General features: G+C 36.2%; 1 protein-coding gene, 1 long non-coding RNA gene and 2 other non-coding genes across 5 annotated transcripts; 1 reads left to right on the top strand and 3 right to left on the bottom strand.

Moving 5' to 3' along the window:
* Window positions 1-4,754: 4,754 nt before the first annotated feature.
* On the bottom strand, window positions 4,755-6,050 carry LOC130568877 (uncharacterized). The gene is made up of 3 exons (XR_008964762.1): window positions 5,986-6,050; window positions 5,552-5,588; window positions 4,755-5,371 (listed from the first exon to the last, which is right to left on the bottom strand). It is a non-coding gene; the product is annotated as an uncharacterized LOC130568877 (long non-coding RNA).
* LOC130551443 (small nucleolar RNA SNORA57) lies at window positions 4,793-4,926 on the bottom strand. The gene has a single exon (XR_008962609.1). It is a non-coding gene; the product is annotated as a small nucleolar RNA SNORA57 (small nucleolar RNA).
* On the bottom strand, window positions 5,714-5,847 carry LOC130551444 (small nucleolar RNA SNORA57). Its single transcript, XR_008962610.1, has one exon. It is a non-coding gene; the product is annotated as a small nucleolar RNA SNORA57 (small nucleolar RNA).
* A 1,577-nt stretch (window positions 6,051-7,627) lies between the features above and the next one.
* Window positions 7,628-20,675, top strand: ganaba (glucosidase II alpha subunit a). 2 transcript variants are annotated; one of them, XM_057357837.1, is made up of 24 exons: window positions 7,628-7,734; window positions 8,051-8,159; window positions 8,290-8,417; window positions 8,505-8,684; window positions 10,088-10,153; window positions 11,310-11,367; window positions 11,495-11,567; window positions 11,644-11,740; window positions 12,616-12,796; window positions 13,503-13,656; window positions 13,779-14,014; window positions 14,087-14,213; window positions 14,295-14,374; window positions 14,617-14,757; window positions 16,172-16,268; window positions 16,346-16,447; window positions 16,512-16,755; window positions 16,823-16,887; window positions 16,972-17,048; window positions 17,122-17,196; window positions 17,288-17,401; window positions 17,471-17,583; window positions 18,988-19,088; window positions 19,415-20,675. In XM_057357837.1, exons 1-24 carry the CDS (start codon window positions 7,628-7,630, stop codon window positions 19,522-19,524), a joined length of 2,835 nt encoding a protein of 944 aa, XP_057213820.1. In that variant the 3' UTR covers window positions 19,525-20,675. The 2 variants fall into 2 exon arrangements, with proteins under 2 accessions (XP_057213820.1, XP_057213829.1); XM_057357846.1 differs by lacking the exon at window positions 10,088-10,153 and having other exon boundaries at window positions 7,635-7,734.
* Window positions 20,676-20,810: the final 135 nt, after the last annotated feature.

Raw genomic sequence — 20,810 nt, 5'->3', positions numbered from 1 at the left:
TTTGACTAAACAGACTTCTGACTATCTTCATTTGATCTTATAAGCCACTTTTTAAATGTCGTGCATAAGCAATTTATGTCGTGAATAATAAATATTTAGACATTATACATATGTATAATCTGCATGAGAACAATACAAATAAAAAGCAACATGTATGCTGCTTTGGTCTTTTTTTGTTGCAAAACTGAAATATGTGGACATTAATAAAGTTAACTTCACTCTTCTCAGCAATTGGGTTTGTTATTTAAAAAGCTTTATAAAGACTCATGAAAGCCTTTGTATTTATTCTTTTTCGTAATATGTTTAATGCTTTGGCAAAGAACACGCAATCATGCCAATAAAGTACCTTGAAATTGACTCTTGGACATCAAAGAAATGCTAATGATGAGACAACTGGCCGAACTATAAACAGGTTTAACACGTGCGCTCACGATTTTGTCCTGCAAGTGTTACCATACGGCACGCGCATTTCCATCCTTTTAAACTTGAGAAGTGCGACTTTTTTTACATAATAAACCTCAAGGTGTCCGGGAACGAATGTCACATGTCATTCCCACGCATAGCATGATTTTAGGTTATTTTATTGCCTATTTTATTTTAAGCCTACTTTCGTTTTGTCATCAGAATTACGCAGACGGACGTTTCATGTTTGTTAGTTTACCATTTTGTTTGTATTAATAATAATCCTGAAATATAGATGTATAATTTGTATTGCCACTGTTATATCTGAATTTGTTTGCAGTACACTCTTTAAAAAAGGTTATTTGATTTTTATATTGAAGAAGCTTTTGGTTAAAGAACTTTTAATATCTGAAGAATCTTTCTGTTTCAAAAAAGGTACTTTGTGGCGAAAAAAAGTTTCTTCACATTATAAAAAAGTAAGAAAGAGATGGTTCTTTAAAGAACTTTTGACCGAATGGTTCTTTGTGGATCCAAAATGGTTCTTCTATGGCATCTCCGTGAGGAACGTTTTAAGCACCTTTACTTTTAAGAGTGTGTAAACAGAAATTTTGCAATGACAAAATACATTATGGCTATTAACCAAGTCGAATTTATGACATCTCATTTGGTATCCCCAAAACTGTACGAACTCCTGTTTAAAATGTTTTTATATTCTGGGCAATATTCAGCCTGCGTTGGAAACATGCAGGAGACGAAGCAGTAAAAAGCGTGGTGGATGGATGCAAAATAAAGTTTAAACTAAAGCTATCCAAACTTCAGAGAGGTGAGGCCCATCTAAAACATACCTGACGCTTCACAGTCCCATATTCTTTTTTTCTCTTGATAGTAAAAATAATATGCATGGATTTCATTTTAATTTTGTGCAGACTCAAATGGGAAAAAACTGCAATGTTTACTATAGTAAACTGAAGTAAAATTTCTAGATAGTATTTTGAACATTACTATAGTAAAGCCACAGTTTATTCATATTTATTTACTGTTTTCTGCATAAATCAGAACATTCTGGATATGTTCTAGAAAATTCTGTGAAAATATAAAAATTATATCTTTAAAATTGACTGAATAAAGCCATACAATCATAGTAAAATTAATGATTGAAATCAAACTTTGACGCTCCTATAATCTCATAATTATGAAACTTTAGTCTGGTTTTCACAGGCACGGTCACAAATTTGCATACATACAATTTATTATAGTTATAGTATACTATACTACACAATAGCAAATACTATGTTGTGTTCATGTGGGCTACCAAAAACTGCAAATTATATTTTGGTTAATATAAAATGACAATAAATACATTGTATTTGTATTCTGCTACACACCATGTTATTCACAAATGACATCAAAGTGTGTGACAAAGCTACATAGAGTATAATGTTTTTATTAAACGTTTGAAAATAATGATTTAGCAGAATTTAACATGAACATTCACAACTGTAGCTCTCTTCGCATTGGCTGGTGTCTTTGTTTATGTCAGTGCAGCTGCTAAAGTCATGTATGACCTGTATGAATTCCACATACATTAAATAATTAAAAAATATTTTTTTAAATTTTGGCACAAGTGTTCACCATTAGGTAATTGAAAAATATGTCTAAATATTAAAAACGATGTTAAAATTTTTAGGGACTGCACTTTCCCCCAACAGCTCACAGTACAGACCCTATCAAACTCTCGACCCTGCAGGGTGACTGGCACCCACCCGACCACCAGAGCATTGTTTTACATCAGAGCAGTCCCGGATCAAGTGAAATATCTTGTCTAGGGTGGATACAATTTAAAAAATGTTATTTGACTACAAATCTGTTTTTTTACGTTGGGGAGTTATTTCCTGTATTATTTAAAAATCGCGTTTTTACATCTCAAAATCAAGAAAAAACTCACACAGCTAATATGTAACATAAGTATTCGTATATAACATACCATTTCCATGTTCCTTTAGTATTGAGTTTGCCATAAAATGATCACATCAAACGAAAGCTGCGCATCATAAAGCTTTTTTATAATACAGAAGTGTACAAATTTTGTGCAAACATATACAACTCACAACAAAAATAATTGAGAAAAAAAAACAATTACTTTAAATAACTTGTGGTATAAATGTGAAAAGAATAACAATTTACGTAAGGGGTAAAAAATTAAGTAGCCCACAAAGATTAAAATAACATTGCTTGAAAAGTCTTTTTTTCTTTTTTTATATTGCTTAAAGTATGTCCATATTGTCAAATTTGACTTAGCTTTAGCCCATTTTTTCACATTAATGTGATAATTAAAAGGTAAAATAAAAAATTATTTTGTACTTTGTAAAGATATTGTACTTTTAGAATCAAAATAGAGATTATATCATAAAGTTCAATTTGAATTAAAGTTGTAAATAATCTAGAACAAAAATTAGAGACGTCTAGCAAAACATTTTTGAAAATATACAATCAAAGAAAAGTTGTCTCACGGATTCTTTTGTAACACCACAAAAGTCGCAAGAATTCTCCAGATCTAATTTGAAACGTTCAAATAATGCCTTAACATGATAAATCCTGTGTAATATTTTAAAGGGTACCTCTCTAACTTTATTATTTATAAAAAATGTATTTGTTTTTACCCATATTTTTTTTTAATTCCAGGTGATATTTTCACATTTGGGCGCATCATAAACCATGAGAGCAGACACCACTTTTTGTGACGTCTTCAACAGAAAATTCCACGACGAAACCAATGAGCTTTAATAAACAACTGAATTGCTTTTGACGTCATAGAATTTTACATTTATGTTTGTATGCCCAACACTATTAATAATTAAATTGAAATATCTAATAATAATTACATTTCAATTTCAATGAGAAAACAGTGTCTGACCATTCACAGTTTTTATTTCTGACGTCTCTCTGTTCGTCCTTTCAACCCAAACAATTAATTGTTTCTTTAAAGTGGTGAATTTCCCTGATTATTGAAAGGCAATTGAAGGATATTCATCTTCGGTATAGCAAAGAGCTTGTCTTGGTAGTAAAAAATAACATAATGCATATAGATATAGGCTATTGTAGCCTACATATTGTATTTTTGAAAAGGCCCTCACGTGAATTATGTGCACTCCCAAAAAACTGTAGAATTTACTGTAGTAATATTTCTAGATATGTTTTTGAACAGTAGCATAGTAAGTAGCATGTATAATTTACTATGGTCAAAACTACAGAATAGTATAATACTCAGTCCCCACAGGATTTTGCGGAGATTTTTTGGTGATTACTGCGGCCAAAAAATCTTAATTTTGTAACGGCTTTATTCCAATTTTGCGATAGGAAATTCCGCTTTTTTACCGAAAATGTTAAAAATACTACTTGAATTCGCCAAATAGGGTTCTTCATTAAAACTACCACTTGTGAAAACATTATTTATGCATTTCCTAGATTAAAAGGCATGCAGCAGATTCAAACTGAAGGTCTGGAAACCTTGGCCTCTTTAAATTTAAGGACAGAGAATGTGTAGACCCCTACTATATATATTACTTTTTCTTTCTTTCAGAATGTTTGTGATTATTGGTTCTTGGTATCCGTTTTGTCTTTATGTGCCTTGCTTAATAATTGTTTATGTACATTCATCTATGCCATTATATATGTATATTATGTTCAATAACAAAATTAAACACGCAAAAAAGCCATTAGCCTGCAACCTTTAGCAAAAAAAAGCGTAACGGCTAATGCTAACGCCTTCAACGGAACGAAGGAAAGGAGACCAGAGGCTAGATTTTTTTTAATAGATAGCAATGAATATTGTTAGCTAATTGTAAGTTACAGACCCTTCTATAGTATCTCTGCTTGACTGTTGGAGCAGGGTTCATTTTATTCTAGGAAAAAGTTGACGAATACGCAATGTGATGACGTCACGGCACATGGCGCGTCTTCGGCCCTATTACGCAGAAAATCTGCGACTCTGTAAATTTAGCAAATTGTCATTGTTAGATTATGCGTTAAATTCTGTGATCGCAAAATCCTGCATGGACTGAATACGTATATTTAAGAATAATTTGTTACATTTGTCTGTTACAGTAGCGCAGAGCTTCTCAACATTTAGGATTGTTTTATACCATTACCTTAGTAAAAAATAAAACAACTCACAATGGATAAAACTACAAAACCTTAAATTATCGTTTTTACACATAGTAAATACTGCAGCATACATTCTCAAGTGGGCTTCCACAAAACCTGCCATAATCATATTCTGGTGAAGAGAAATATACGGTTTTACATTGCCTAAACCCAATAAAACACTGGCTGAGGCGTTCATAAATTCATGCATTAAAGTTTATTCGCATTGACATCAAGAACAGTTTAAATGTGTCCCAGTGATTGAGGATAGAACCAGTTGACGGGAACATACTGGCACCGAAGACATTACACTGGAACTAATATTCCTCCATACATACAAACAAGAGTACAAAACAACCACGAGCATGCCAAGAATGGAGGACTTCACTGCAATTACAGACAGAGTTTTGAATTTTTCTAAATTTATCAGTCAATGAATTCAAGTGCATATAGAATCAAACAATTATACACTACGAAAAAAAGGAGTTGAACTTGCAAGCCAGACTTTAGAAAACACTTTATTGACGAAACGTTACATAAGACAAAACTGAACACACACACAGCAAAATCGCCAGTGTTAAAAAGGGTCAAATTAACTCTCACAGTGTTTATATAATCCACACTTTGAGAGTGTGGATTATATATACACCGAGTGTTAATTTGACTTTAACACTGGCGATTTTACTGTGCACAGTTATGGCAAGATTCAATTTCTAACACAAAATGACATTTTCAACGAATACAAACCAATCACCAGAATCAAGACCTCGAAAATGTCCTACAGACGGACATACCATGTGCTCAGCCCCATTCCTTGTTCTGTCAACTGGAACACATGGCAAAAAAAAAGAAAGAATTTAAAGTAAAACCTCCTTTAATTCACTCTCCATACATATGTTACACTAAACGCAAAACATTTTGAAAATGTATCAATACGACTTAATGCTGTAAATGTTACATTAACCAATATTATGGCCATATTTTATTAACGGTCTCAAACACTTACTTGATAAAAGCAGATTCCACCACGAAAGCCACACAACCTATTAAGGACAATGAAAAGACAGTTTAAAACGGAGTTAAAACAAATTCCACTAAAGAAAAACTATAACGTGGTTTAACCCCTACGATAACGCACGAAGTCGCATTGATATCAAGAACAGTTTAAATGTGTCCCAGTGATTGAGGATAGAACCAGTTGACGGGAACATACTGGCACCGAAGACATTACACTGGAACTAATATTCCTCCATACATACAAACAAGAGTACAAAACAACCACAAGCATGCCAAGAATGGAGGACTTCACTGCAATTACAGACTGAAACTTTTGAATTTTTCTGAGTTCATCAAAGTCAATGAATTTAAGTGCATACATTATCATAAACAATTATGCACAAAGAAAAATGTTTCAAAAATAAAGTATTTAACATCACGTACCAAACATCCGACCAAGCGTTGAGGTGAAAGAACGAGAGCTGAGCATGCGGGTCATTTTATACGAGTGGTGTCGTCATTTCCGGCGTGGAAAACCTTTGCACTACCGTTTTATTCCGCCGGGAGGTGCTAGAGGACTAAGAAAGCGTTAAAAATCTTGTTTAAACTTGTTTCAAATAATTATACGAAAAAATGTTTAATCATTTTAATATATTATAATAATTATTACCTAATATACAAATGGTAACCCAGACCAGCAAAATCTATTACGTGGTACGGAAATGACTTTATATACAAATTTATGTATTTATATATTTAAGATAGAAGTATGTATGAACAGAGCTAAATGTTATAAATGTTGTTGTTTTTATGATTAAAATTAAATTTAAATAAAATAATTAAATAAAATAATATTAGTTATTATTAAAATAAAACAATCGCTCTTATCGTTTCCTTCTGCTGGATTTCGAGCTGAGGTCAAAGTTCACACGCACTCACCGAGGCAAGATGGCGGCGTCCTATGTCAGGTATTCAGCTGCTCAGTTACATATAAGAGGATTATGTTTAAATTGTCCTATAAAATACGCATATTTGACAAGCCAGTTTTACTTGAAACACTTTGTGTTACTTATTAAATGTTTGTAAGACGTTACAGCACGTGCGTTATTTCTTTGCGATTCAAGAAATGTTCAAGTCTTTGTCTTGACTAATAAGCACTGTGTGGGTACCGCGGTATCAGACCGTAAAACTGTTGTACTTTATCATATAAATAAATTGTGTCTACAATGGGACATAAAACACAGTATAACCGAAAACGGCACCAGATCTAAACCATGATAAAACCGTGAATGAGTAAACTCACAGGTGTTTAGTATGGTCCATTTGAATATCTCCTTTAGGGTGCACTATAGTTTTGGGTTATAGTGAACTAAAACTAAAGAGCTGAGATGATAGAGCTGGATAAAGAAGGACGCGGTCAACTGACACGTCCTCACCACAAAATTTCAAATGCTATTAGATTATTAATGATAATCTTAAACTATAATTTACCTTATTAGTAAGTTTATTTATTTTATTTAGCCTTGTTGTGCAAGCACTGTGGAGCTTGTGCAGAGGCAGCAGCTTTTGCCAGAGGGGAACTGGAATCCCCTGGTTGGGCCTGGGTTCTCCTGAGGGTTTTTTTCTCCATTAGAGTTTTGCCTGACCGGGGGGGGGCTGCTTTAGAATTTTAAAGTTTTACTTCATTAATATTGCATATAGGAATTTATAGTCTGTTATATTTGACCTGTGCTTCTCTCTCCTTTATCATAAATGTGTGCTCTCACTGAGAGTGTGTGTGTGCGTGCGCATCTGTGTGTGTGTCTATGTGTATGTGTGTTAGTACGTGTGCATATTGTGTGTGTGTGGAGTGTTTTGTATGTGGGTGTGTCTGTCTTCTGTGTTTTCAACTTTTTCTTGTTTTTGCAGGTACAACTTTAATTGTTTTGCTTATAGTCAATATGTCTCATGTGCAGCTGCTTTGTAACAATGAAAATTGTAAAAAGCGCTATATAAATAAAGTTGAGTTGAGTATTGTTATTATTAAAGCAATTCACAAGCGATTTTCCAGTGATGCATCACCTTAATCCCATTCAAATCAATCCTGATGTTGTCTTTCAGCTTGCTGGCGGTGGTTCTGCTCTTCTTCTGTCTAAGTGCTCATGCTGTGGACCGCAGCAACTTTAAAACATGCGATCAGAGTTCATTCTGCAAGTGAGTATGATTCTAGCGTCATAGAAATATATGACCATTTCAAGATTGAAATGCAGTTGATGGTGAGATGATTCAGCTTTCTGAGCTGTCAAGCATCCTCTGGATGAAGACGCATCAATGTTTGATAGAAGATGCTTCACGTTGATGAACGTAAACAAAGGAATAGCCTCTAGCTATGTGTTTTGGAAAGAAACTAGTTAACAATGAAATGAAATGACTGCCAAAGCCACAAAGAGTGTTGAGAACATTTGCTGTGAATACAGCACATTTCGTGGTATATCCACATTCGTTTGGTTTGCTTTGTGTATGTTTGCAGACGTCAGAGGGAGCTGGAGCCAGGTCAGTCTCCGTATCGAGCTCTGCTGGACACACTTGAGCTGAGCAACTCCAGACTCGCCTTACAGCTCATCAATGACAACAACAAGGTCAGACACACATCAGTGCTGATTTCCTTTGAGTGAAGCGTTGACTTAAAACGTCCAGAAGAAAGCCACACCTTTATATCAACCCTGTTAGAGGAGTGAGACACACGCGCAGCCTCTTGTGTTTTTGCAGGTTCGCTTGTTGCTGGAGCTGTACAGACTGCAGGGGAACATGACGCGTGTGAAGATCAATGAACTTAAACCGCTTAAGCCTCGCTACGAGGTTCCAGATGTGCTGATGGCAGATCCGCTTACCGAACCGTGAGCCACCGTCCCAATTCCGCCACATACAAGCGTTCCTGTAGCTCAGTGGGTAGAGCATTGGTTTTTGTCCTGTGTTTTTTTTAGGTTGTCAGTGGTGGTTCAGGATGAGAACGGTCTGGTTTTGTCTCTGGGTGGGGCTGAGCAACGGCTCATTTTAAACGCTCGACCGTTCCGATTGGACATCATTGAGGGTCCTCAGGTGCTCATGTCTGTCAACTCCCGGGGGCTGCTGGCCTTCGAGCACCTCAGAGCACGCAAGGACACGTGAGTCCAAACCCTCACACCATGCTGATTTCTGCATTTTTTTTATGAACGCATCTGCATTCTTTATTCATCTAGATCACTGTTTGTACTGTGTATCTGCTCTGGGTTTGATTCTTTTGTTTCTCGATTCGATTCGGCCGACATTCATTCACACACAGTTTTTTTTTTTAAGTGATATTTTTCATCATCAGTCACATACACGCTCTCGACGTGTATTCTCGCTGTTGCTTCTTTTTCATTTTTCACATTTCGTCTTTCTTCTCTAACTCTCGGTTTTAGCAGGTGTCATTCATTCATCTACAACTAATGCCGAGATGTGCTTCTGGAAATAATCGTTTTCAGAATATTTCTTAATAACGATGTATATAAAACATACACGTGTATAATAATGATTATGTAATAAATCACTGCCGTACAAAATCTCAAGACATCAATGATGTATTTTACTCATGCCATATAGCAATACAGTGATGGAACTGAATCGGCACTATCACAACTAATGATTCAGCATTTCATTGGCATCGGCAATACGTTGAGTGATAATTGTGTATAGATTTTGTATTGTTTTATGATCAATTCTAATTGAGTTATTAGGATTAACCCATTGAGACGAATCATCTTGTGTTCAAATTGAATCATTTGTACTGCTCATTGCAGAGCGGTACACTGTTACTCTTTTTCTTTAGTTCTTCTTCTGGTAAAAAGGGGTTTCTCTGATCTGTAGCTTCAGCATTGCTAAAAATCAACTTTAGACTCTGAATTAAAGGAGTAGTTCACCTTTAAAATGAAAAATTCTTCTGCAGAACACAAAATAAAATATTTGAGAGAATGTTGGTAACAGAAAACCGTCGGTCCCCATTGACTTGCGTTGGTTTTGTGTCCATACAATGGAAGTCAATGGAGACCAACGGTTTTTGGTTACCAACATTTTTCAAAATATCTTCGTTCGTGTTTTGCAGAAGAAAGAAAGCAACACGGGTTTAAAATGACAACGGGGTGAGTAAACGATGACAGAATTTTCATTTCAAAGGTGAACTATTCCTTTAAATGTTCACCTCCTACTCTTATCGGGTCGAAACATTTTGGCGTAATTTGTTGTGGAAAAACAATCAAGGTTGGTTTGTACGACATAAAGGTCAGGTTTTACTAACTATTTCAAAGTTCTTTCAAATGTGAGTGATGTTATTTAAATTTCATCTTAATAAATGAGACTTGGAGAACAAAGGCTAAAGTAACTCTTCACGTGGTTAAATTGAACTTCTGTGGTTTGTGTAGATAATTGAAGTGTGTGAAAATGAATTCATGTAGAAATACTTCTGTCAGTGTTTGAAGTGAAATTCTCATCACAATCTCTTTTCCTTCCCCTCTTTTCTCACCTGTGTCTCCACGGTCTGGCTCTGCAGTATCTCTCATAAAATAAGTAGCACAGTTGGTAGCATGTGGGACTCGCTCAAGAGCATTTTCTCTAGGTAACATCTCTTCGTCCAGTTCCGGCTCTATTTGTGAACATTCAAAGTGATAGTTCACCCAAAAATACCAATTCTGTCATCATATACTCATTTCAAACCTGTATGACTTTCTTTCTTTCTTCCGCAGAACACAAAAGAAGATATTTTGAAGAATGTCGATAACTGGACCCCATTCACTTGCGTTGGTTTTGTGTCCATACAGTAGAAGTGAATGGGGGCCAGTGCTGTTCAGTTTCCAACGTTCTTCAAACTGTTTTCTTTTGTGTTCTGCCGAAGAAAGAACGTGAGACAGGTTTGAAAAGACAAGAGGGTGAGTAAACGGTGACAGAATTGTCTTTTTTGGCTGAATTATCGCTTTAAGTCGCTTCTAAGTGTAACTTTCTCTTATTTATTATCTACGTACATACATTTCAAACGGTATTTATTTCAATAAATTGAACATCCAAATACCCATTATGAAACATTTTAAGTTTTTATGAATTTCGTAATTCAATGCCGTTGTGTGGAGATCAGTAGTATAGGCTCTTCATTTAATGTTAATATGTTTCTCACAATAATAATTCAAGTGTTGTTCATGCTAAAATCACACACAAACACATGATCCAATAGTGCACAACATGCCTCAGATTCAGCATTCCAGTAGATGTGTTTTCTTGTTATACTGAAGATTAAACTGTTAGGTTATGCTGGTGTTTGATACAGAGGTTGTGAGTTCCAATGAAGATGTTAAAGGAGTCAACCACGAAGCTCTGAGTTTCATGACTATAATAGATTAGATCAGACGAGCAGCCGGCTCACTGAAGACCAGGACATCATTTAAGCTTGTGAGGAAAATGAGGCTATAATGTTATTTAATGCTGATACAGTTGTTCGTGTTAGATTCGGGTTATATGAATTTAGAGATTGTATTAGTAAATGCTGAACTGAACATGAAGTAAGATTTATAAATGAGGCATCCTGTCAGTTCCTGATATCTAATGCATTAACTCATGTTCACAAATACAACCTTATTAAAAGTGTTATCAGTTTTTCTTTCAAAAATATTAAAATACAGTACAGTAAGTTAAACTTTTGAACAGTAATGCGATCATTCATATTTGTTAGTTGTTCGTGAAGTGTTTGTTAAAGGGCAACTGTTTCTGTTTTGCGGTAAAAGTGAATCTAATTCGGAGGAAACGGCAGGACAGGAGAATGTGGGACAGCAAACAGATGAGGTGTGTGTGTGTGTGTGTGTGTGTGTTTTCAGACTGTGACAATAATAACGTCTAGCCTCCAATCCTTTTTCAAAATAAAATGACAAACAGCGCATTTATGTTTTTGTTTTCTCTCTCATATGGTCAGATTAAAGAAGACGAGGAAAAGCCAGGCATGTGGGAGGAAGTGTTTAAAACTCACAGCGATTCAAAGCCTAACGGTACATTGAGATTTAATGAAATATTCATTTACAAACATGAAACTGTTTGTTTGATTTTGAATCATTTTGAATACAGGTCCATCATCTATTAGTTTAGATTTTTCTCTACCTGGAGTGGAACACGTCTTTGGTATTCCAGAACACACAGACACGCTGAAACTGAAAAACACTGAGTGAGTTCTCACACACACATGATCGGCGACACGAGCAGATTTTATAAATACTGACTTGAATTCAAATACAGAAACTAAAGAATTGAGTTAGATACCAAACACTTATTCTTATTCTGGCATTTCATTTTATACAATAATTTCTCATTCAAATACAGAAAGTAATGAATGTAGCTACACGCCAAACACTTAAAAACATTCTGGCATTTATGATTGACAAATATTACAAATATAACATGCAAATTTGTATATTTGTAGATATGTGATACTGCATGTGAAAACCCAGCTATAGTCTTTTCTTTTCGTGATTTACTGTTTTTCACATGAAGTCATCCAACATAATGTGAAGAACATTCTGTGAAAATATAACCTTGTCAAATAAATGAATAATTATATATACAGTGTACAGTATATATGAAGAGATGTTCCAAAATGAGATAACTCCGTTTTAAAAAATTCAAGAATCATGTTTTTGTATCGTGCATTAATATCAATCAAACTGCAGTTGGTTTGTTTTGATTTAAGCCATAATAACTCAAAAAAATACAGCTAACTACCACAATAAAAACATGATAACATAATAAAAAACATGATTTTTGAACTATTTTAAAAACGGAGTCATCTCATTTTGGAACCAAACTCTTCATATACTGTATATATACTGTATATACATGCATACATACAGGTTCAGCTCAAAAATTGCATACATAAAAAAGCATGTAAAATTGGCCCATCATGTAACGTTAGCTGCAGTTTAAATCATGGATAAAATGATGCCTTGATATTTTACTACGGTAAAAAATAGCATTAAACAGCACTGTGGCATGAAATCGAGATCAATGATAGAATATTGCTGTACTGTTGTTTGTATTTTTCAGCGGATCAGACCCGTACAGGCTGTATAATCTGGATGTGTTCCAGTATGAGCTTCATAACCCGATGGCTCTTTATGGGTCAGTACCTGTGCTCATATCTCACAGTACAGAGCGAACCATGGGTCTGTTCTGGCTCAACGCAGCGGAGACGTGGGTCGACATCAGCACCAGTTCAGCAGGACAGGTGAGAGACATCAAACGGTTGCCTTTGCTTTCCAAAATCCATAACCTAAAAAGTGACGTGTCGTACATAGTGCAGCTTTTATATAAACACCTTTTCAATATCGACAGCAGTCTGACTTTGTCGTTTGTTTTCATATTTCAAATTTCTATGCTAGATTTATCTTTATCTTTTGGTAAACGATAATGTTATTGTTTAACTTATTAATGTAATCTGCGATATGATTTACTGCCATCAAATACTGTTGAAATATTTCAAAATGAGTATGTTTTTATTAAGGCTGTCAAACGATTAATCGCGATTAATCGCATCCAGAATAAAAGTTTGTGTTTATATAATATATTTCCGTGTACTGTGGATATTCATTTTGTATTTATAAACACATGCACATACATATATAAATATTTAGGAAATATTTATTTATTTATAAAATGATGTTTATTTATATTTAACAATCATTTAAATTATTTATAAATGATTGTTTATTTTTATATTTTTCTTTTTCTATATGCATGTATTTGAATGTGCTTTTAAATACAAAATTATTATGTACTGTACACAGACAAATATTATGTAAACACAAACTTTTCTTTTGGATGCGATTAATCGTGATTAATTTAACTATTGCACAATGCTGTTGATATATATTTTTATAAAAATATGTTTTTTGTTCTATTTCTAAAACCCTGACCCTGAACTCACGTTTCAGACGATGTTTGGAAAAATGCTGGATTTTGTTCACGGTTCCAGTGAAGCTCCTCAGACAGACGTGCGCTGGATGTCCGAGAGCGGCATTATTGATGTTTTCATCATGCTTGGACCCAAACCTACCGACGTCTTCACTCAGTACGCTTCACTCACAGGTGCCTTCATTCTTGACTTACAGTATACACGACTGTCACTTTCTGCAAATTCTACACTAAAGATAATCAAATATAACATATTTATCTCAACTTTCAATGGTAATGGTCTCTCTCTCTCTCAGGCACTCAGTCGTTTCCTCCTCTGTCCGCTCTGGCCTATCATCAATGTCGCTGGAACTACAACGATCAGGAGGACGTCAGAGCCGTCGATCAAGGCTTCGATGAGCACGACATCCCCTATGACTTCATATGGCTGGACATCGAGCATACAGATGGAAAGCGCTACTTCACATGGGACCCCAGCAAGTTCCCGCAGCCGAAAGACATGCTGCAGGGCCTGATGGACAAAAGACGCAAGGTACGAGTTCGGATTCATTTCACTCATTTTCTGGTCCAACCAAAAGCACCGAACACGTGTCTGTCTTTCCAGCTGGTGGCCATCGTGGATCCTCACATTAAGGTGGACGGCGACTACAAGATTCACAGCGAGATTCGCTCCAAAAATCTCTACGTGAAGAATAAAGATGGAGGCGATTACGAAGGCTGGTGTTGGCCAGGTGTGAAGTCCTTCTGGAGATGAATGTCTCTGACCAATGACACGCCCCATGCTGAAACACCTTATGTTTTCTCTGCTGAAGGTAACGCTGGTTATCCTGACTTCACAAACCGTGACATGAGAGCCTGGTGGAGCAGCATGTTCGCCTACGACCAGTATGAGGTGAACGTCAAAGATGAGACACTTTCTGTTTTGAGTTGTGCGGAAACCTCATATCTCCATATTTTGTCTTTCTTGAAAAAAATCATGACTTATTTCAAAAGGTATTCTTCCTGTCACGTCCTTTCAACCCTCTTGGGGTCCTTTCCACCCGTCAGCAAATACATGTCAAATATTCATCCAAATTTTAGCACTCCCATTTGTTCTTACTCGTGTACCCTCTCTCTCTCTCTCTCTCTCTTTAGGGTTCAATGGAGAATCAGTACATCTGGAATGACATGAACGAGCCGTCTGTGTTTAATGGGCCTGAGGTGACCATGCACAAAGATGCTCTTCATGGTGTCTGGGAGCACAGAGATGTTCACAACCTCTACGGCCTCTACGTGGTGAGAGAGCAAATACTCCCTCATCGAAATGAATAAATGCACCCCAAAGTTCTGTCATCATCTTCTCACCCTCAGTGTCATTCAGTGTCAGTGATGATCAGACTTGTCCTTTAAAAAGAAAGTAAACCAGAGGCTGCTAAGCTGCAAAATAGGCACAAAAAACCTGAGGACAAAGAACTCAACTGAGTCGGGCCGAGTACCAAAACCTTGTAGCCAATCAGCAGTAAGGTGCACAGGACGGACATTAGCCGAGCCGAGCGCTGACGAAAGCGAAAGATGGGGGTAGGGGTGTGTTTGTTTTGGTGATTTGAACATCAACAATGGCTAAGAGAAATGGGACACCCTGCCTTTAATTGCGTTAAATATTGTGTTAATCTGGAAAAAATGTATCGCATGCGGTAAGGCGTTCACGTTGACAGCCCTAGTTTATAAATATAATTAATTAATATACACAGTGCACAGACATATATTATGTAAACACAAATATTTATTCTGGATGCGATTAATCGCGATTAATATGTTGTAAGCAATAAGGTATTCGCAATGGAAAACACAAGCCACGCCCACTATTTTTGTCATTCGATATTTTGTTATATGAAGTAAAAATGATCGCAACTTGCGATGCGCAAGGACTTTAAATAAAAAAAACTAGGCCAACATAATAGATAACAACAAGTCCCAAGGATCCTTAAAGATTAAAATTTACATGTAATATTATTATATAGTATTTTATATACTATATAATAATGAGAGGAGTTGCGATCGTTTTTACTTCCTTATTTTGATGCATTTCCGAGTTAAATAGTATTTCTAATGAGAAAAACAGTGGGCGTGGCTTTCGTCTTTCTCTGCGATTTGATTGGATGTATAAAAACAGCTGTTGCATTTTGAAATGGAACTGGCAGCAGACTGACAGTTGAGGGGGAGGAGTTAACGGATGTTCCACCCAAGCCGTCTAACATGCAGTACGTCATCTAAGATGGATGGTCATTACAGGACGGAAGTGCATTTTCAGATTTTTACTGAAGATTATGAGGCCACAGGAATTTTTTAAAGAGAATGACCCACATTGATCAACTATTTACTATAAACGCTGCGATATTTCAAGAAAAAATAGGCATTGTCATTTTACATTTCACTGGGACTTTAAAGGGAAAGTTCACCCAAAAATGAAAATTCTGTCATCATTTACTCACCCTCAAGTTGTCCCAAATCTGTATAAATTTCTTTGTTCTGTTGAACACAGAAACAGATATTTGGGAGAATGTCAGCAATTTTCAGTTCTGTGACGTCATTGACTTCCACAGACACACATTAATGTATGTTTTTCTTGCAAATAGATGAAGAGGATTTAAGGTTTTTTCTGCCTAATGAGGAATATAGTATACGAGACGATATTCTTTTCTGTGTTCAGCAAAAGGCGACAGCAGACGGTCTGATTCAGCGTTCAGGAGGCGTTGAGAGGCCGTTTGTTCTCACCAGAGCGTTTTTCGCCGGGTCCCAGCGTTACGGTAAGAGATTCCTTTACTTCAGACACTCGCACGCTTGTAATTGAGCGTTCAGTGATCAATCTCTCTCTCTCGCTCAGGTGCGGTGTGGACCGGAGACAACGCAGCCGAGTGGGGTCACCTGAAGATCTCCATCCCCATGTGTTTGAGTCTGGGGTTAGTGGGCATCTCGTTCTGTGGAGGTGAGAGACGGCGCAAAATCATTCATAAGATTCAGTTCATCTGTTTAACCCTCGTCTTCCTCAGCCGATGTGGGTGGATTCTTCAAGCATCCCAGCGCTGAGCTGTTGGTCAGATGGTATCAGGCGGGAGCGTATCAACCCTTCTTCCGAGCTCACGCTCATCTGGACACCCCGCGCAGGGAGCCGTGGCTCTTCGGTCCAGAGAACACGGCTCTCATTCGGGAGGCGATACGTCAGAGATACGCTCTCCTCCCGTACTGGTACCAGCTCTTCTATAACACGCACCACACCGGACAACCGGTTATGAGGTCAGTAAGGTTTAAATGTGGATCCATCTGCACTTCCAAAAAATCAAAAATCTAAATCTCCTCCTAGGCCTTTATGGGTGGAATATCCCGAAGACTTTGCTGTTTTCACTATTGAGGACGAGTATCTGCTCGGTGAGTTTGTCGAGCGTGAATGTTCTCCAGAAATCAGCTTGTCGTGTCAAAGCACACTAACAAGGGATCATCCCCGGGGTTTAGGGAAGGATCTGCTGGTGCATCCTGTTACTGACGAGGGAGCTAAAGGCATCACTGTTTACCTGCCTGGGAAACACGAGGTAACGCCCCAACCGTCCATTCCGCGTGTAATTCTCTGTGAACGCTCTCACACTCGCTCTCAATCTGTATCAGGTTTGGTTTGACGTTCACACCTTCGAGAAACACGCCGGCGCTCAGAGTCTCTACATGCCCGTCGCCATGAGCTCTGTGAGTCCACACACCTTCGGTTACTGACGACTGACGTTAGGATCTGTCATTGTTTTAGTCAGTCTCATGTGGTCTGTCTGTCACGTTCCAGATTCCAGTTTTCCAGCGAGGTGGCTCAGTCATCTGCAGGAAGGACCGTATAAGGAGATCTTCCTCTTGTATGGAGAGCGATCCATACACTCTCTACGTGGCTCTCGGTTCTCAGGTATTCTTTCGAAATGATGGATGTCAAGCAGCAAACGGTTTCAGGAGCTCAAGATTGCTTTCGTTTCAGGGCTCTGCTGAAGGCGAGCTGTACATCGATGACTTCCATACGTTCGACTATGAAAAGAAGAAGGAGTTCATCCACAGACGTCTGTCGTTCTCTGACGGCACACTGACCTCCAGGTGGATCTGCTTGTCGCGCTTTCATTCTTTCTTTTTAAAGCTGTTCTAAATCTTAATTTGACTGTTTACATCAGTATATATTGATATAATAATAATAATAATAATGTCTATCTGCCTTACTTTAGCTTTCATTATTAAAAAAGGAGTGCTTTTTACGGTAACACTTTACAATAAGGTGCTATTTGTTAACAATTAGTTAATGCATTAGCTAACATGAACTAACAATGAATTCTATTTCTAAATTATTCAAATCAAACGTTGTCACGGTTAACATGAGTTAACGCACCATGAATTAACATGAATAACTGCATTGACATGAACCGACATGAATAAATGCTGAAAAACTAAATTGTTCATTGTTAGCTAATGCATTTACTAATGTTAACTAATAGCACCTTATTGGAAAGTGTTACCCTTTTTACATATATTCAGGGACAAAGCGACTTGAAACGGTGAGGGTCACAAATATTATGACGTGGTAACGCACACAAAAGTATTATAATAAATATTATATGCTGCTAGCTAACATTTTAGCTAATGTGCGATTGTTAATGCCGTTTAGCACGTCACACGCTAATAAATATACATGAGAATGCGAAGCACTTGTTACACAAATTAACTTTATTGGATAGATCAATATACTATTACCTCACGAGCAGGTGCATATAATCATTGACAAAGCATTTTATTCGTACGAAAAAATGAATATGTTCTTAAGAGAATATTTAAGAACTTAAATAAACAAATGTTTGAGAATCGCACTTAAGAACATTGTTTCAAACTTCCAATAATAATATCTTAAAAACATCTTCTATTTTGTTTTAAGAACAGTTTCGAAAATCCACCGTTCCCAGTTGTGTTTCATTTAAGTCTTAGATGTTTCTCCTAAAATTGCTTTGGAGAAATAAAGAGAAACGCATGAGAGTGTATGTGTTAAAAGTCGTGTAGAGTATGGATGTGTAAAATGAATGTAGATTGTGGAGGTCAAATAATCTGGATTTGTGTACATTTGATGAGAAATGTTTGAGTTCAAATTGAGATCTTCAATAATATTGACTTTTGACAAATCTGAGCTCAGTTTGTGATGTTGTTGACATCTCTTCTGAAACTCTAATGACAGAGACATTTGTGAGATTTCGGACTCTTTTCCTCAGGAGCAATATCTGAGATGCAGATGAGATTTAAGCAAACGTTCCTGTTTGCTCGCCATTTAATCTCATTGATGTCTATTAGAAATAATTGAGATATTAAAGAGATCTCATCTGTGATTTTAATATTGTGTGTTAGTTTTATTCAATAATAGCTTTTGTGCTTGAGAAATGACATATTGTGATTTTTATTTATATAAGTTGTATTTAAGTTTTGTGATTGTTTGTTTATTCTTTGTCGTGTTTTTCTGGACAGAAATCTGGCACCAGACTCTCAGTTCTCCACGAGCTCTTGGATAGAGAAGATTGTTATTATTGGAGGCGTCCAGCCGTCTTCTGTCACGCTTACCACTGCAGGTCAATATTATATTGTATTATATTATATTGTACTTTGCTACAAATATTCATAGTCGTATTAAATGTGGTGATACTGTGTGTTCTTTTGATAAACTGTGTGATCGGTTCTCTTTGTTTTAATGTTTGAAAACAGTTTCATGGAAAAATATGATTGCAGAATAAGAAAAAAAATCAAGTAAATTCTTTATTAATGATAAATGATTTGTATACCATTTGTATCTTTTTACTATATTATTATTCTTGTTGCTTCCCTTTTATATACCTCGACTGATAGCTTATTGCTTTAAACAATGACACATTTGTAATAACACGTGATGTTTATTCAGATGGCGCAGAGACGGCTCTAGAGTTTGACTTTGATTCTGAAACTGCAGTCTTAACATTGCGCAAGCCGGGGGTGAACGCAGGCGCAGACTGGAGTGTGCGTCTGCGATGACATCACGATGAACACGCAGACGGAGGAAGAAACAGCACTTGACAGAAAGTCCACGAGCGCTGAGAAATCTGGAGAATGTATTATTAATAATGGATTGAATGACGGGGACCAGGAGGTGCTTGAAAAACGACTGTTGTGTGATTTCACATGACAAAATACAAATAGTAGAGATTTCTATTAAATTAGGAGTTGATTCATTGAATTGAGAAGTTTGGACTCTTAGATGTTTTGGTAACACTTTACAACAAGGTTGTGTTTAATTTATGCATTTGCTAACAGTGAACAATATGTCTACAGCATTTATTAATCAGAGTTTGTTCATTTAATAATACATTTTGGTACCATTAGTCAATGCACAATGAACTTAAGTGAACAACTGTTTTGACATTCACCTTAACAAAGCTGAATAAATACTACATTGCTCATTGTTAGGTCAAGTTAGCTAATACATTTACAACCCTATTGTAAAGGGTTGCCCTTTTTTTGTCTCAGGAAGTATTCTGCCGTAAAAATAAATGTAAAATCCTGCATTTCAAAGCCTCTGGAAAAACTGTTATGTTTTTATATTGCATTATGGGCCATATATATTATCCTTAATTCAAAAACATACTTTTAAGAGGGATGAATAAGATGTGTTGTCAGCCTCTGTATGGAGGCTGTAGAAATGTGAATCAGGTGATATGACTCAAATTGCTTTAACTTTCATTCCATTTTTAATTCCATCGAGTTTAAAATCCATGTGAAACAGTGTCCAAGAGAAGTACGAGGAGAAACTAAATGAGAAATAATCAACGGGGACATTATTGTTATTTTCTGTAGTTTTGGTTTAAGTTGTGTTTTAACATTTATAGATAATCTTTTGTTCATTTTCCCAAAGATAATAGATCAGTTTTCACAGATCTCTCGATCGTTCTCTAGAGCTCTGCAGACAATGTTTTTTTTTTTTTTTTTATGAATGTCAGATTGAATAAATCACTGTCACGTTTGTTGTACGATGGCAAAAATGACACAAATTGTACAAGATTCTGTTATTCAAACACTAAATAGGTTTGTGAGAAGTGAACAGAAACCAGATTGTTTACATGTTAATGTGAAAAGTGTGATGTCTTTGACAAACTGAGTGAAATAAAAGCGGATCAGTCGTTTGGCGAAAGGGTTTGTTTTATTACACACCTTTTATATTATGACTGTTCACAAATACACAACTGTTTAAAAAAAAAAGATAATATCGATAGAAGTTTATGTCCTACATGTTCAACTAAAGGTAGTTCAGTACTTTTAAGCTC

Source organism: Triplophysa rosa, linkage group LG2 (genome assembly GCF_024868665.1).
Source record: "Triplophysa rosa linkage group LG2, Trosa_1v2, whole genome shotgun sequence".
Lineage (NCBI taxonomy): Eukaryota > Metazoa > Chordata > Actinopteri > Cypriniformes > Nemacheilidae > Triplophysa > Triplophysa rosa.
Note: the sequence above shows the minus strand (reverse complement) of the source record. Positions and strands in the feature narration are given on the sequence as shown.

What these genes read in the sequence shown, in the direction of transcription:
- ganaba (XM_057357837.1), top strand. Translation starts at nt 7,628, where the DNA reads ATGTTGTCTTTCAGCTTGCTGGCGGTGGTTCTGCTCTTCTTCTGTCTA. An exon ending in CGAAGGCTGGTGTTGGCCAG is followed by an intron (nt 14,214 to 14,294) that starts GTGTGAAGTCCT and finishes TCTCTGCTGAAG; the next exon opens with GTAACGCTGGTTATCCTGAC. An exon ending in TGTCACGCTTACCACTGCAG is followed by an intron (nt 19,089 to 19,414) that starts GTCAATATTATA and finishes ATGTTTATTCAG; the next exon opens with ATGGCGCAGAGACGGCTCTA.